The sequence below is a fragment of the Pristiophorus japonicus genome, chromosome 5, assembly GCF_044704955.1.
Source record: "Pristiophorus japonicus isolate sPriJap1 chromosome 5, sPriJap1.hap1, whole genome shotgun sequence".
Lineage (NCBI taxonomy): Eukaryota > Metazoa > Chordata > Chondrichthyes > Pristiophoridae > Pristiophorus > Pristiophorus japonicus.
Window position 1 is genome coordinate 116,462,486 of NC_091981.1, and position 16,512 is coordinate 116,478,997.

At 43.9% G+C, this 16,512-nt stretch overlaps 1 protein-coding gene across 1 annotated transcript in view; it reads left to right on the forward strand.

Moving 5' to 3' along the window:
* Positions 1–16,512, forward strand: part of LOC139264103 (DNA topoisomerase 2-beta-like) — a 146,290-nt gene that overhangs the window by 107,835 nt on the left and 21,943 nt on the right. The window contains exons 25-27 of the mRNA XM_070880192.1: positions 2,577–2,696; positions 10,634–10,864; positions 10,962–11,053. Of these exons, the coding sequence (XP_070736293.1) occupies positions 2,577–2,696; positions 10,634–10,864; positions 10,962–11,053 (443 nt within the window). The remainder of the gene's footprint in view (positions 1–2,576; positions 2,697–10,633; positions 10,865–10,961; positions 11,054–16,512) is intronic.

Sequence of the window (16,512 nt, forward strand, 5' to 3'; positions counted from 1 at the left end):
GGGTGCTGATGCTAAAAACTAATCTTGGTTTTCTCAAGCGACAATTTTTTTTTGCAGTTCTATCATTGTTATTACTGGCCCATCTCCCTCATCCCTGCCGCTGATATTATTTGCTGGGTCTGACCCACCATTCTCCAATCCTTAATTTGGCAAGATTGACCGATAAACATTCTAGTGCGATGAGGCCAATTGTATACTAACCAACTGCTTTATTTTACATGAAATACATGAAAGAATAGAATGTTATTGTCAGAGTGAGTTTTACCTGTTTTCTAATGCTCCTTGTAACATCAAAAATAATTTTTCAAACTTTGTTCTTGATATGGGCCATCCTCACTTTATAAGCTGGTCCCTTTGCAACTTTCTGCTCCCATCTACACTAATTACTGTGTCATCTAACTTGGGTGTTGTCAGAAAACTTAGATATACAGTTCTCTTTCTTCTCCAAGTCATTTATGAATATAGTGAAAAGCTGAGGGCCCAGTACAGATCCCTGGGAGACGCCACTAGTCACATCCTGCCAATTCAGTACATACCCATTTTCCCTACTTTCTGATTCCTACCTCCTAACCAATTTCTTATTCGAGCCAATAGGTTGCCTCCAATTCCATGCTCTCTCATTTTTGTTAACAGTCTCTTGTATGGAACCTTATTGTATGCCTTCTGCAAGATACTCCCATATCTACCACATTAGTTACCTCATCAAAAAATTCAACGAGGTTTATTACTTACCCTTTACAAATCTATGCTGGCTGTCTGATCATCTCGTATTTGTTCAAATGCTCAGTCACTGTATCCTGAAAATCAGATTCTAGTTACTTCCCCACAACTGACGTTGGATTAATAGGCCTATAATTTCCTAGTTTATCTGTTGCCTTTCTTAAATAGTGGCGATACATTAACAATTTTCTAATCCAAGGGGACAATTCCTGAATTGAAAGAGTTTTGGAAGATCATGACTTAACGCATCTACAATTTCCTCACCTATTTCTTTTAATTCCCTAGAGTGGAAACCGTCGGGTTCTGGAGCTTTATCTATCTTTAATCTCATTAGTTTCCTCATCTCCATTCTCTTTCTTTACTTATATTGAATCTAGTTAGTTCCTCGTGTTGATTTCTTTTTAGTTTTCCCTGTATCTCTTGTATTTTATCCTCATCCTCTACTGTGAAGACCAATACAAAGCTATTTAGTAAATCTGCCATTTCCTGAATTCCAATCATTGAGGGGCGCGCTTTACTGTTAGCTACCCTCTCTCTTAATTTATTTGTAAAAACCTTTAGTGTTTTCCTTTATCACTCACAAGCCTTTTCTTGTATTCCCTTTCTGCAGCTGCTACTACTTTCTTTGGATCCCTTTGCTGTTTTTTATATTTCCCCCAGTCCATGGGATCTCAACTGTTCTCTGCCTTCGCTTGGTTCCACTCTCACCTATCCAATTGTAGACAGGTCATTATTAGCAATGGCTCCTCTTCCCACCCTGCACTGTCATCCTCTTAAGTTTCCACAAGGATCAATTCCTTGGCTCCTGCTCTTGCTCATCTATATACTACTCCTTGGCAACATCTTCCATAGATAAGGCATCAGCTTTCACATGTATGGAGATGATAACCGGATTTACCTGTTCACCTCCTCTCTTAACTCCTACATTGCCTCAGTGCTGTCAGACTTTCTGACATCTAGTCTTGGTTGAGCCTCAACTTCCTACAGCCATTGTCTTCAGCTCCTGTCTTCAGCTCCTGTCACAAACCCACCACCACCAACTGCACTGCTCTTTTCTCCACGGTGATCCAGAGTGCTCTCCACCTCAATCTTGTTTGACCCCAAGCTGAGCTTTCTAACCCAATATCCTCCACATCAGAAAGATTGCCTACTTCCATCTCAGTAGCATTGCCAGCTGCATCCCTAACTCATCCCATATATTGATGAAGCCTTTGTACTTGCTATTGACACTTCTAAATTTAATTATTGTAATGCTCTCCTTCAGCCTCTCATCCTCCACCTATTAATATCGGCTCATCCAAAACTGCTGTCCATATCCTATCCAACACCAAGTCCTGCTCATCCCCTTCCCTGACCACCATTGCATTCTAGGCCCCTAATGCCTCAAAATATAAAATTATTATGCATATATTTAAGTCCCTCATTCACATTGCCCATCCCTAACGCTGAAGACCCTTCCAGCCCTACAACCCCCCTCAAACTCTCCATTCCTCTCAGTCTGCTTTCTTGTGCACCCTCTCTCCATTCATGTCAGACTGTCAGTTGCCTTGGTTCATCCTCTGGAATTCCATACCCCAGCCTCTGCTTCGACACCTTCATTTCCTCATTTAGCACCCCCGTCCTCAAATAAAACCCAATTTTTGGACCAAATGTTTGGTCACCCTTCCTAATATTTCCTCCTTTGGCTTGTATTCCATTTTTTAAAATTATGGCTTTATGAATTGCCTTTGGCTCATTGCCCATTTTCTTCCTGCTTTTGTGAAGTGACATGGACATTTTTTGACGTTAAAAGCAATTTTTGATAGTAAATTCTTGTTATTGAGCATGTAAGCTTGACTCCATTTTCTTCTTTGCAGATATCTTAAAATCGGACAGTGATGAATATTCCTCTCCAGTATATTCATCTCTCAGCAGTATCAAGAGCTCACATAAGCCTCCTGCCAAATCACAGACACCTGCACCTGCTGCTAAGAAAGGTAAGTAGCCTTTTATTCTTTTGTTTGCCAAATTAAGGATTGGAGAATGGTGGGTCAGACCCAGCAAATAATATCAGCGGCAGGGATGAGGGAGATGGGCCAGTAATAACAATGATAGAACTGCAAAAAAAAAATTGTCGCTTGAGAAAACCAAGATTAGTTTTTAGCATCAGCACTGACCATATATAAGAAAAATGAAAAAGCTTGTAGTAAAAACAGTAACTGCTGGAAATATGCAGCAGGCCCATAAGCAACTAAAAAGATTGATTAACATTTTGATTAGAGGCCCATCGTCAGAACTTTAAAAAAAAGCTAGAAAAATGAGAGATGGTCTCATTGAAACATATAAAATTCTTAAGGGGCTTGACACGGTAGATGCTGAGAGACTGTTTCCCCTTGCTAGAGAGTCTAGAACGAGGGGTCATTGTCTCAGGCTAAAGGGTCGACCATTTAGGACTGAGAGGAGAAACTTTCACTGAGGATTGAGAATCTTTGAAATTTTCTACCCCAGAGGCTGCGGATGCTCAGCCGATGAGTATATTCAAGACTGAGATCAATAGATTTTTGGGCACTAAGGGAATCGAGGAATATGGAGATAGGATGAGAAAATGGAGTTGATGTAGAAGTTCAGCCATGATCCTATTGAATGGTGGAGGAGGCGCGAGGGAGAGTATGGCCTACTCCTGCTCTTATTTTTTAGGTTCTTTTAGCTAACTTATTTAAAACTGAAAACAAAATATTGCAGATGCTAGAAATCTAATCAGCATCGACCAAAATGTTAATCCCACCTTCCTCTCATCATGGATGCTATCTGACCCGCTGAGCGCTTTCAACATTTTCTGTTTTTATTTCATTTCAAACTGATACAGGCCTCTTAATGGGCCCAAGTTTCGAGCCGCGCCTAGAACGGCGCAGTCCCGACCTGGACGCCCATTTTTCGTGCCACAAAGTGCGCCTAAAAAAACTCTCCGTATTCTCCACCTTCCTGCAGGTCCTCTGGCCCTCGGCGCAGCGCAGCAGGAGCTGTATGGGGCGGAGCTAGGTCCCTGCGCTGAAAACAGTGCCGGGACCTCTGCACATGCGCGCTACAGTGGGCACGCAAGTGCAGTAGCTCCAGGCGCCCGAAACTGTGTGGGAGGGGCCCGAAGCACGCAGCCCCTAGCCCTGGTCGAAAGGCCTCACTGGGGCTGCGTGAATAAGGCTCCTCCCACGGCCAGCTCCTGCTTCTTCCCGACCCGACCCGACTCGACTCCCGCTCCCCCCCCGGACCGGACCCGACACCCGCTCCTCCCCCCCCCCCCCCGACCGGACCCGACACCCGCTCCACCCCCGGACCGGACCCAACACCCACTTTCCCCCCCCGGACCAGACCTGACACCCGCGCCGCCCCCCCCCCCCCCCCCCCACCCAACCTCCGGACTGGATCCGACCCGAACCGACCTCCCTCCCACCACCACCCCCGACCCGACCCAACTACCTGTAAATCTGGTGCTGGGGACGGGCCCTGCCCGAAGTCTCGGGCCCGGCCCGTTCAGCCTCCCTCCCCCTTCTCCTCCCCCCCCACCCACCCCCAATCTCCTTCTCCCCCCCCAATCTCCTTTCCCCCCCCATCTCCTTTCCCCCCCATCTCCCTTCTCCCTTCTCCCCCATCCCTCCCCCTTCTCCCCCATCCCTCCCCCTTTTCCCCCTTCCCTCCCTCTGCTCCCCCCCTCTCTCCCTCGACCCCCCCTCCTCCCCCTCCCTTCGCTGTCAGAAACACAGACACTGACAGACAGAGAATGAGAGACACACAGACAGACAGAGAGATAGAAACACTGACAGAGACACACTGAGGGGGGCATCCCAGCACGCTGTTGGAGGGCTCCCAGTGCTGCAGTCGGTAAGTAGAAAATGTTTTATTTATTGATTTAAAAAAAAAATTATTTCTTATTAATTTTTTTTGATTGATTTATTGGTTGATTTATTGATGTATTTATCATTTATTATTGATGATGGCTCTTTATTTGTAAAACTGAAGTGTTTAATGTTTATAAACTTCCCTTTAAACACACCCCCCCCACCATTCCCTACGCCTAATTTGTAACCTACGCCTGATTTTCTAAAGTGTAGACAAGTTTTTTCGAGCGTACAAAAATCTTCACTTACTCTATTCTAAGTTAGTTTGGAGTAAGTTTTCACTCACGAAACTTTGAAATCAGGCGTAAGTGGCCGGACATGCCCCCTTTTGAAAAAAAAATTCTGTTCCAAAGTGAAACTGTTCCAACTGACTAGAGCTGGAGCAAACTAAATGTGGAGAATTCCGATTTCTAAGATACTCCGTTGTACACCAGTTGCTCCTAAAAATCAGGAGCAAATCATGTGGAAACTTGGGGCCATTAAGTGGTTCGGTTAACAATTTCTGCATGCACTCTTTCTTGGATACTAAGCCTCTAACCCTCTTTCCTGCATCAGAAATCTGTCTTGCTTTTTTCTGTCACGACTTTACCATCTCAGCATTTGCTGATCTAGGTTATAGATTATTTCATAAGTAACCATCTCGAGATGAGAAAAAAAAACTTGACTCCCTATGTTTAGTGTTGCTCAATATTTATGTATACTGTGTGTGCACTAAGGCATCAGCCGTCAGCCTTGGCTTATTGGCAGCACACACATCTCTGAGTCAATAAATTCAAGGCCCACTTCAGATATTTAAGCACATACTCTCGACTGACACTTCAGTGCCGTATTGAGTGAGTGCGACATTGTCGAGGTGCTATGCTTCGGATTAAACATTTAACTGAGGCTCCATCTGTCCTCTCAGATACACATAAAAGACCCCTTTGAAGGTGGCAGGACAAGTTGATATGGCTGCTAAACAAGGATACAGGATCCTTAGGTTTTATAAACAGGCGTAGAATACAAAGCACAGAAGTCACTGGTTCGGCCTTAGCTTGAGTATTGTGTCCAATATTGGGCACTACACTTTAGGAAGGATGTCAAGGCCTTGGAGAGGGTGCAAGGAGATTTCCCAGAATTATACCAAGGATGAGGGCCTTAATTATGTGGAGAGGCTAAAGAAACTGGGATTATTCTCCTTTGACCAGGGAAGGGTAGGGATAGCAAGAGAATAAAGTGTCTCAGCAGATGGGAGGGAGAGAGAAAACGGGACTGTAAAATATCTCGGGGGAAGCCAGAGATTTTCTTTAGGGAGGGGTTGGGGGCGATTCTCAGTGGCATCGCCTATATGATGTTGACTCGGGGGAGCGGGATAATGGAAAGCTGATGGGGCCCACTCACAATTCTGCAATTTGAAGCAAGTAGCAGTTTCAGGCGGTTTAGCATGCAGTGGCTGAAGCGCAGCATGTCTCCAGCAGTCTCTATCCAGAGCCTGGTAGGGCTTATGGCCTGGGGAGGTGGTGGCGGTGGGGGGGTGTGCTCTCCCACATTTTCACTGGTTAGTAATGTTAATAAGCTTTTCTCCAAAATTATTCTAATGCTGAGCCAGGGAAGCACCACATCAATGAACTGAATAGAAGAGTGCATTTATACTTCGGTGACAGATATGGACCACTGCTTGGAAAAGATGTATTGACAGTTTAGTGCACTTGAGAAAACAAAATTGATATTTATGATCATGTCCTGGTGCTGGGGTTCTCAACCGGCAGTCTGCGCCCCCCCACTTCCAGGGAGTTTAAAGGGGTCTGCCAAAATAGTGCTAACCCAAATTAAACCAATTATATTTTTTGTTGCTTCTTCAATGCAACTAATCGAATTCCAGATGTAACCTCGTCAATCAATTAACCAATCAGAAGCATAAAGGTTAAGAACTGACTGGTTTGACTGTTATCTGGTTTATCCCTTACTCCCTTATTGTGAAAAACCAGATGGATTGGCAAATCTCCAATCCTCTAGCACAACTTCCATATTGAAGGATGTTTGAAAAATTGTGGTCAGAGTCGCTACCGTTTTCTCTCTGACTTCCCTGAGTATTAGAGGACACATGCTTCAGGCCATGGTGTTTCTTTTACTTTGAGTTCCACCAATCCTTCCAATTATTCTACCACCTCATCTTGTACTCTTTGATTCCCACTAATGCAATCTTCTATAAAAACTGCAGTCAAGTGCTTGTTTAGTATCTATGCCTTTTCTTTATCCCCAGAAGATTTCCTTTTTTATCTCTAATTGACCCTACGTTTTCTTTAACTATTCTTTTACTTTTTACATGTTTACAAATTCCTTTACTATTTCCCTTTGTTACTTGGCAGTCATTCTTTAGCCATGTTTTGCTTTTATTCTATAGTTTCTGCATTCAGCTTGATTCACTTGTATATTAGCCTTTGATTTCCCATCCACCTCGTTTTTAATCTCATTTTGATTTTAATTTCTCACCCAAGGAACTCTAGGTTTTGCGAGTATCTTTGATATGTACTGGTTGCTACTTCCTAGATGCTTCCCTACCATTATGTTACTTATTGTACTACTTAATTTCCTACAACTAGATGCAGTATTGCATCTTTTCTTGTTGGACTAAACATACTGAACCAGAAAGCAGTTCTGGACACATTGTAGAAACCCCTCCCTTTCTGTGCCATATACCAATCTTATCTTTTAGTATTAAAGTCAGCCATTAGTATGGGCCCATTTTAGCACAGAAAAACAGGTAGGTTGGGTTCGGGTCAGATGTTAAAAATTTGAATCCCGACCTCAACCCATGTCCAATCTGCAAGGGACGGACAGCCAACCCGCTCCCAGGTGGAGGGTTGGCAATTTAAATATTTTAATGAGGCTGGTAGCCTCTGATTTAACCTGTTTTGCAGGTTTTACAGTGGGCGGGCTGGGTTTCCTAGGCCTCAGGAACCCAGCAGCTGAAGTGAGGTGAGGACAGCTCCCCGCCATGCAGGTGGTTAATATAGTGGTTATGTTACTAGGCAAGTAATCCAGAGTCGTGGACTAATGATCTGGAGAAATGAGTTCAAATCCCACCGTGGCAGCAGAGGAATTTAAATTCGGTTAGTTAAATAAATCTGGAATAAAATCCTAGTATCAGTAATGGTGACCATGTAAAAACACATCTGTTTCACTAAAGTCCCAGGGATGGAAATCTGTCGCCCTTACCCAATCTTGCCTGTATGTGATTCCAGACCCACACTGACTGACCTTTGAAATGGCCGAGCAAGCCTTTCAGTTGTACCAAACCGTTATGAAAAACTATAAGAATAAAATCAGACGGGCCACCCAGCATTGACCTAGGCACGGGATTTGGACACGACAAAGGCACATGCAGCCCAGTCAACCCGACAACGTTCTCCTCACTGGCACCTGGGGACATGCCAAAATTGGGATACCTGTCTAGACACAGACTAGTCAAGCAACAACCTGACAGTCATACTAACAGAATTATAGCTTTCAGCCAACGTCCCAGACTTCTTAATCACCACTCCTTCTCCCACCAGCAAGACAGACTCGCCAGAGGTGGCGGCACAGTGGAATACAGAGGGAGTGGCCCTGGAAGTCCTCAACATTGACTCCGGATCCCATGAAATCTCATGGCATCAGGTCAAACATGGGCAAGGAAACTCCTGCTGATTCCACCTACCGCCCTGCCTCAGCTGGTGAATCGGTACTCCTCCATGTTGAAAACCACTTGGATGAAACACTGAGGGTACCAAAGGCACAGAATCTACTCTGGGTGGGGGAATTTCAAAGTCCATCATCAGGAATGGCTCGGTAGCACCACTACTGACCAAGTTGGCCAAGTCCTGAAGGTCATAGCTGCCAGGCTGGGCCTGCAGCAGGCAGTGAGACAACAGCACGAGGTAAATACCCACTTGGCCTCGTCCTCACCAATCTACCTGTTGTAGGTACACCTGTCCATGACCATATTGGTAGGAGTGATCACTGCACAGTCTTTGTGGAGATGAAGGACACCCTGCAGGCATCCTCCATTGTGTTGTGTGGCACTACCACTGTGCTAAATGGGATAGATTCAGAACAGATCTAGCAGCTCAAAACTGGGCATCCGTGAGGTGCTGTGGACCATCAGCAGCAGCAGAATTGTATTCCATCACTGTCTGTAACTTCATGACTTAGCATTTCCCTCACTGTACCACTGCTATCAAGCCAAGGGATCAACTCTGGTTCAATGAGGAGTGTAGAAGAGCATGCCAGGAGCAGCACCAGGTGTACCTAAAAATGAGGTGCCAATTTGGTGAAGCTACAACATAGGACTATGTGTATACTAATTAGCAGAAGCAGCATGTTCTAGACAGAGCTAAGCGATCCCACAACCAATGGATCCGACCAAAGCTCTGCAGTCCTGTCACATCCAGCCATGAATGGTGGTGAACAATTAAACAACTAACGGGAAGAGGAGGCTCCATGAACAACCCCATCTTTGATGATGGTGAAGCCCAGCACCTGAGTGCAAAAAACAAGGCTGAAGTGTTTGCAACCATCTTCAGCCAGAAGTGCCTAGTGCCTAGATCCATCTCAGCCTTTTCCTGAAGTCCCCACCATCACCCCAGAAGCCAGTCTTCAGCCAGTTCGATTCACTCCACTTGATATCAAGAAACTGCTGACTTCACTAGATAGAGCAAAGGCTATGGGTCCCGACAACATCCCAGCTATAGTGCTGAAGGCTTGTGCTCCATAACTACTTGTGGCTCTCGCCAAGCTGTTCCAGTACACTAGCAACATTGGCATCTATAAAGTGGAAAATTGCCCGGGTCCTGACACAAAAAGCAGGACCCATCCAATCTGGCCAATTACCGCCCCATCAGCCTACTCTCAATCATCAATAAAGTGGTGGAAGGGATTATTGACCGTGTTATCAAGCGCCACTTAGTCACCAATAACCAGCTCACTGATGCTTAGTTTGGGTTCCGCGAGGACTACTCGGCTCCACACCTCATTACAACCTTAGTCCAAACATGGACAAAAGAGCTGATCCAGAGGTGAGAGTGACTGCCCTTGACATCAAGGTAGCATTTGACTGAGTGTGGCATCAAGGAGCCGTAGTAAAATTGAAGTCCATGGGAATCGGGGAAACTTTTCCATTGGCTGGACTCATACCTAGCACATAGGAAGATGGTTGTGGTTGTTGAAGACCATTCGTCTCAACCTCAGAACATCGCTGCAGGAGTTCCTCAGGGCAGTGTCCTAGCCCCAACCATTTTCAGCTGCTTCATCAATGACCTTCCCTCCAATGGAAGGTCAGAAGTGGGGAGGTTTGCTGATGATTGCACAGTGTTCAGTGCCATTTGCAACTCCTCAGATAATGAAGCAGTCCGTACCCACATGCTGCAAGACCTGGACAACACTCAAGCTTGGGCTGATAAGTGGCAAGTAACATTCGCGCCACACAAGTGCCAGGCAATGACCATCTCCAACAAGAGAGAGTCTAGCCACCTCCCTCTGACATTCAATAGCATTACCATCACCGAATCCCCCACCATCGATATCCTGGTGGGGTCACCATTGACCAGAAACGTAGCTGGACTAGTTACACAGGGTCGTGGATCGGACCTACCTGATCCTGCAGCCAGCTGCAGAGTGTCCCCCACCCGACTGGAAGCCAAGCCAGATTTTCCGGTGGAAATCCCACCCACCCTGCCAGGCCTACGTAACCTGCCCCTGTTGATATCTAGGCCATTTTGTCTCTGCATTCTTCCCTAATTTATTTACATTATGCTTCCTCTATATTTCCTTTCCAATGTTTGGTACTCTATAATATACTCCCCATAGAGCAAGAGTTCCATTTTTATTCCTTAACTAGCCAGATAGATTCCTTACTTGTAATATTCCCATATCATAAATTTTTGTGCTGCACTGGAATCTTAGACTTACACTGTTACCTTCCCCCCATTATTTTTCTTCTGTATTCCACCTTAGTATTTGTTTTAATCCTGCTTACTTACATAAATGTTTGTTTATAATTCAATCTTTCCTTTCCTATCCAGCTGTAAAAAAAACACCCACCACTGATGGTACATCCAAGCCTAAGCGACCACCTAAACCTAAGAAATCAGAGCATATTGATTCTGACTCTGACTTGGCCTGTGGCATGCCAAAAAAGGCAGCATCAGTAAAACGGAAGCAGCCGGCTAAACCGAAGAAAGTAGAACGTGTAGACTCTGATTCCGAATCGCACTTGGGCTTTGGCACGCCAAAGAAATCAGGAGGAGCAAAAGGTATGTAAATATTGAGTTTTGTATCACAAAACAGCTGCCATGTTTTTCAATTCATCTATAAATCTCTTTCTGATAATACTGATCGATTATATATCAGGTAAAAGCCGAGGAAAGAAGAGAAAGCAATCTGGCTCTGAAGATGATGAATATTCTCCTGTGAAGAAGCCTAACAAATCATCATCAAGCAAGGTCGGTACATAGTATTGCTATATTACAAAAAAAAATGTTCTAGCCCTTTGTAATGTTTGTCGATAAATAAGCCAGGCCAAAAGTCTAGAAGCAAACCAATGATAGTAACTTTTCAAACTGGGATGTGGAACTTGTCACTAAAATCACCCAGAACTTGTCTGAAAATATAAATTCTAACTAAAAATTTATAATCATACAAATGTTTGACATAGAATTTATGTGTTGGGTAATAACCATCTCCAAGAAGAGAGAGCATGACCTCCATTTGACATTCAATGACATTGCCATTGCCAAATCATCAACATCCAACATTGAACAGAAACTGAACTGGACCAGCCACATAAATGCCGTGGCTACTAGAGCAGGTCAGAGGCTGGGTATTCTGTGGTGAATGGCTCAGCTCTTAACATCCCAAAGCCTCAAGTCAGGAGTTTGATGGAATATGCTCAATTTGTCTGGATGGGTGCAGCTTCAACAATACTTAAAGCTCATCACAGCTACCCAGAATAAAGCAGTCTGCTTAATCGGCAATCCATCCACTGACTTAGACATCCACTCTCACCACCATCGACTTATATTACTTGCAGCATGTACTATCTACAGGATTGACTACAGCAAATTGCCACAGCTTTTTTGGCAGTACCTCCTAAACCTGTGACCTCCATCGCCTAGAAGGACAAGGACAGCAGGTGCATAGGAACAGCATCATCATGTCACACACCATCCTGACTTGGAGATATATTGGCATTCTTTCATGTTGCTGACTTAAGGTATTGCGTTTCCACGATCTGGCTTACTTGACAAGAGCTCAAAAATTCCTCAGCCTTGGAAGTGGAACAAGGACATAAAGCAAGCAGCAGGATGGGTTTCGTCAGGTCACCATCCTTTTTTATGTTGGGAAATTCTGTCCTGATTGAAAGGGCTAGCAGGGTGACGTCCCCCAACAGATAGCACACCAATTCATGTGCCCAAGGAAAAGTATGGCTGCAAAAGCAGGCATGCTTGCTGTATAAATATGGAAGAGGATGTCTAATGTCAATTTTCTAAATTAACCCCCTTTACTTTAATGACCCCTGGGATTTGAGACGGGGTCAACATCAGAATGGCTGGAAGTCTTCTGCATTGCCAGTGGTGGCGAGGACATGAGGAATTTTGGTCCTATTATATCCAGGAATTCTATTTCCATCCTCAAAAATTTTTTTTTTTGCAGGCAGTCCTGCTTTCTGCAGCCAGGAGAACACTTGCCACAGATCTTTCTAATGTTCCAATATCACCAAAATACATTAGTCCAGATACACTACACAACATTTAATCAGATCATCCAACACATGATTTATAAGATGCTAAGGTGTAGCAGAAAACATTGTACAAGCTAAATAGTAATACCTTGAATTGGAACAATCCTCAGCTGGAGTGCACAGTAACTGTCAGATATCTGGAATCCAGGTTCAGGGTGATAATTTACTTCGCTTTTAACAAAGTTTAAAGGATCATCCACTCAACAAGTAGAATATTTGTTTTTAACAATCACCTCTTTCAATCTTCTGCATTCAGCACATAATCTAGCTTCCAGTTGGTTTTGGAAATATGACCATAGGAAACACCAACAAGTCTGTGGTTTGCTCAATTTTATCCTCAGCTAATATCTTCTCTGATCTTTTCACTGCTGACTTGCAATATGGAGTGAAGGCAAAGAAAGAAAGGCTTCCAATTATATAGCACCTTTCACCACCACTGACTTCCCAAAGTGCTTTACAGCCAATGAAATACTTTTGAAGTGTAGTCACTGTTGTAATGTAGAAAAGGGAGAAAACTTCTGTGTGTTATTATCTGTTATCATATTGTTCTACTCCAGTTTGTCAGAAAACAACAAATATTTGCCTAGATACTTTCTGTTGCACCTCCCTCTTTGTTGCAGAACAAACAAAGCTAAGGGGTTCTGTGGTCTTACAATTTGTAGTACAGTCGATCTATCTACAGATTTTTGTCTGATTGCAAACTGTTTATGAAGAGCCTTTGGTCTGTATGACAAGGTTTAATTCAATAATAATGCAATCAGGACTCCATGCTGAACATTGATCTCTTAGAGGATGAGACTGGGGAATTAATAATAGGTACCGAGGAAATGGCGGAGACTTTGAACAAATATTTTGCATCGGTCTTCACGGTAGAAGACATTTAAAAACATCCCAATAACTGATGATCAAGGAGCTGGGGGGGGGGGGTGGGGGGGAGAGGAGGAACTTAAAACAATCCCTATCACTAGAGATAAAGTACTAGGCAAACTAATGGGACTAAAGGTGGAAAAGTCCCCTGGACCTGATGCCCTGCATCCTAGGGTCTTAAAAGAAGTGGCTGCAGAGATAGTGGATGCATTGGTTATGGTCTACCAAAATTCCCTGGATTCTGGAAAGGTCCCCGCGGACTGGAAAACCACAAATGTAACGCCCCTATTTAAGAAAGTAAGGAGACAGAAAGCAGGAAACTATAGACCAGTTAGCCTAACATCTTTGTCATTGCGAAAATGCTGGAGTCCATTATTAAGCAAGGAGTAGCAGGACATTTAGAAAATCAAAATGCATTCAAGCAGAGTCAGCATGGTTTTATGAAGGGGAAATCATGTTTGAAAAATTTGCTGGAATTCTTTGAGGATGTAACGAGCAGGATGGATAAAAGGGAACCAGTAGATGTGTATTTGAATTTCCAGAAAGCATTCAATAAGATAAAAGGTTACTGCACAAGATTAGAGCTCACAGGGTTGGGGTAATATATTAGCGTGGATAGAGGATTGGCTAACTATCAGAAAACAGAATCTCTGGATAAATGGGTTATTTTCAGGTTGGCAAATTGTAACTAGTGGAGTGCCACAGGGATCCGTGCTGAGGCCTTAACTATTTACAATCTATATTAATGACTTGGATGAAGAGACCCAGTGTAATGTTGCTGATGATACAAAAATAGGTGGGAAAGCAAGTTATGAGGAGGCTGTAAAGAATCTACAAAAGGATATAGATAGGCTCAGCGAGTGGGCAAAAATTCGGCAGAGTATAATGTGGGAAAATGTGAGGTTATCCACTTTGGTAGGAAAAATAAAAAAGCAAATTACTATTTAAATGGGGAGAAATTACAAAATGCTGCAGTACAGAGGGATCTGGGGGTTATTGTACATGAAATACGAAAAGTTAGCATGCAGGTACAGCAAGTAATCAGGAAGGCAAATGGAATGTTGCCCTTTATTGCAAGGGGGATGGAGTATAAAAGCAGGGAAGTCCTGCTCCAACTGTACAGGGCATTAGTAAACCACACCTGGGGTACTGTGTACAGTTTTGGTCTCCTTACTTAAGGAAGGATATACTTGCATTGGAGGCAGTTCAGAGAAGTTTCACGGGGTTGATTCCTGAGAAGTTGTCATACGAAGAAAGGTTGAGCAGATTGGGCCTATACTCATTGGAGTATAGAAGAATGAGAGGTGATCTTATTGAAACATGTAATATTCTGAGGGGGCTTGACAGGGTAGATGCAGAGGGGATATTTCCCCTCGTGGGGAATCTAGAACTAGGAGGCATAGTTTCACAATAAGGGGTCGCCCATTTAAGTCAGAAATGAGGAGGAATTTCTTCTCTCAGATGGTCGTGAGTCTTTGGAATTCTCTACCCCAGGGAGCTGTGGAGGCTGGGTCATTGAATATATTTAAGGTGGAGATGGACAGATTTTTGAATGATGAGGGAGTCAGAGGTTATGGGGAGCGGGCAGGGAAGTGGAGCTGAGCCCAACATCAAATCAGCCATGATCTTATTGAATGGCGGAGCAGGCTCGAGGAGCCAAATGGCCTATTCCCGGTCCTATTTCTCATGTTCTTATGCTGATGAAGCAAATTATAGCCTAGCAGGATAAGCACTGAAAGTCTCAATTAATGAAGAATCCTGATTGAATTTTTCCCACCAGCATTCTGATGTTCTGTTAACTACTCCAATGGGTCTGGTGTTCATAGAACTTTCCGTTGCAAGGATTGGATCTATATACGTCTGGTGATATTGTTGCAATATTGTTGACAGATTTTGCTCTTATCATAGAAAATGTGGTGCAGGTGTAGATGGTCAGGTGTGGATTCCTATTTTTCTTTCTTTTCCCTGAAGTTGGCAAATAAATTTGAAATAAGCTGTTCTGCCCCTTCTTTTGCAGTCCCCTTTCCTAATGAAACCCTTACAGATTCTTTCCTGTCAAATCTATAGAGCCTAATACAATTTGTTATTCATGGTAAGTCTTTGATGAGAGTCTGCGCAGGGTGATACACAAACTGCACACAACTATAGATAGTGATTCCTTCGATCATTGCTTCGTAACAAAGTATTGCTGAAGGATAAGTCATCCCCGCTAGCGGTTAAGAATGCTTATTTAAGTAATTTGTAGACTTCCACCCATTTTGTAAATTCCATTTGGCAAATTAAAAAGTAGGACCTCAAAAGTAGTAATCTCGGGATTGCTACCAGTGCCACGTGCTAGTCAGAGTAGGAATCGCAGGATAGCGCAAATGAATAGGTGGCTTGAGCAGTGGTGCAGCAGGGAGGGATTCAAATTCCTGGGGCATTGGAACCGGTTCTGGGGGAGGTGGGACCAGTACAAACCGGACGGTCTGCACCTGGGCAGGACCGGAACCAATGTCCTAGGGGGAGTGTTTGCTAGTGCTGTTGGGGAGGAGTTAAACTAATATGGCAGGGGGATGGGAACCAATGCAGGGAGACAGAGGGAGGCAAAAAGGAGGCAAAAGCAAAAGACAGAAAGGAGATGAGGAAAAGTGGAGGGCAGAGAAACCCAAGGCAAAGAACAAAAAGGGCCACTGTACAGCAAAATTCTAAAAGGACAAAGGGTGTTAAAAAAACAAGCCTGAAGGCTTTGTGTCTTAATGCAAGGAGTATCCGCAATAAGGTGGATGAATTAACTGTGCAAATAGATGTTAACAAATATGATGTGATTGGGATTACGGAGACATGGCTCCAGGATGATCAGGGCTGGGAACTCAACATCCAGGGGTATTCAACATTCAGGAAGGATAGAATAAAAGGAAAAGGAGGTGGGGTAGCATTGCTGGTTAAAGAGGAGATTAATGCAATAGTTAGGAAAGACATTAGCTTGGATGATGTGGAAACTATATGGGTAGAGCTGCAGAACACCAAAGGGCAAAAAACGTTAGTGGGAGTTGTGTACAGACCTCCAAACAGTAGTAGTGATGTTGGAGAGGGCATCAAACAGGAAATTAGGGCTGCATGCAATAAAGGTGCAGCAGTTATAATGGGTGACTTTAATATACACATAGATTGGGCTAGCCAAACTGGAAGCAATACGGTGGAGGAGGATTTCCTGGAGTGCATAAGGGATGGTTTTCTAGACCACCATGTTGAGGAACCAGCTAGGGGGGAGGCCATCTTAGACTGGGTGTTGTGTAATGAGAGAGGATTAAT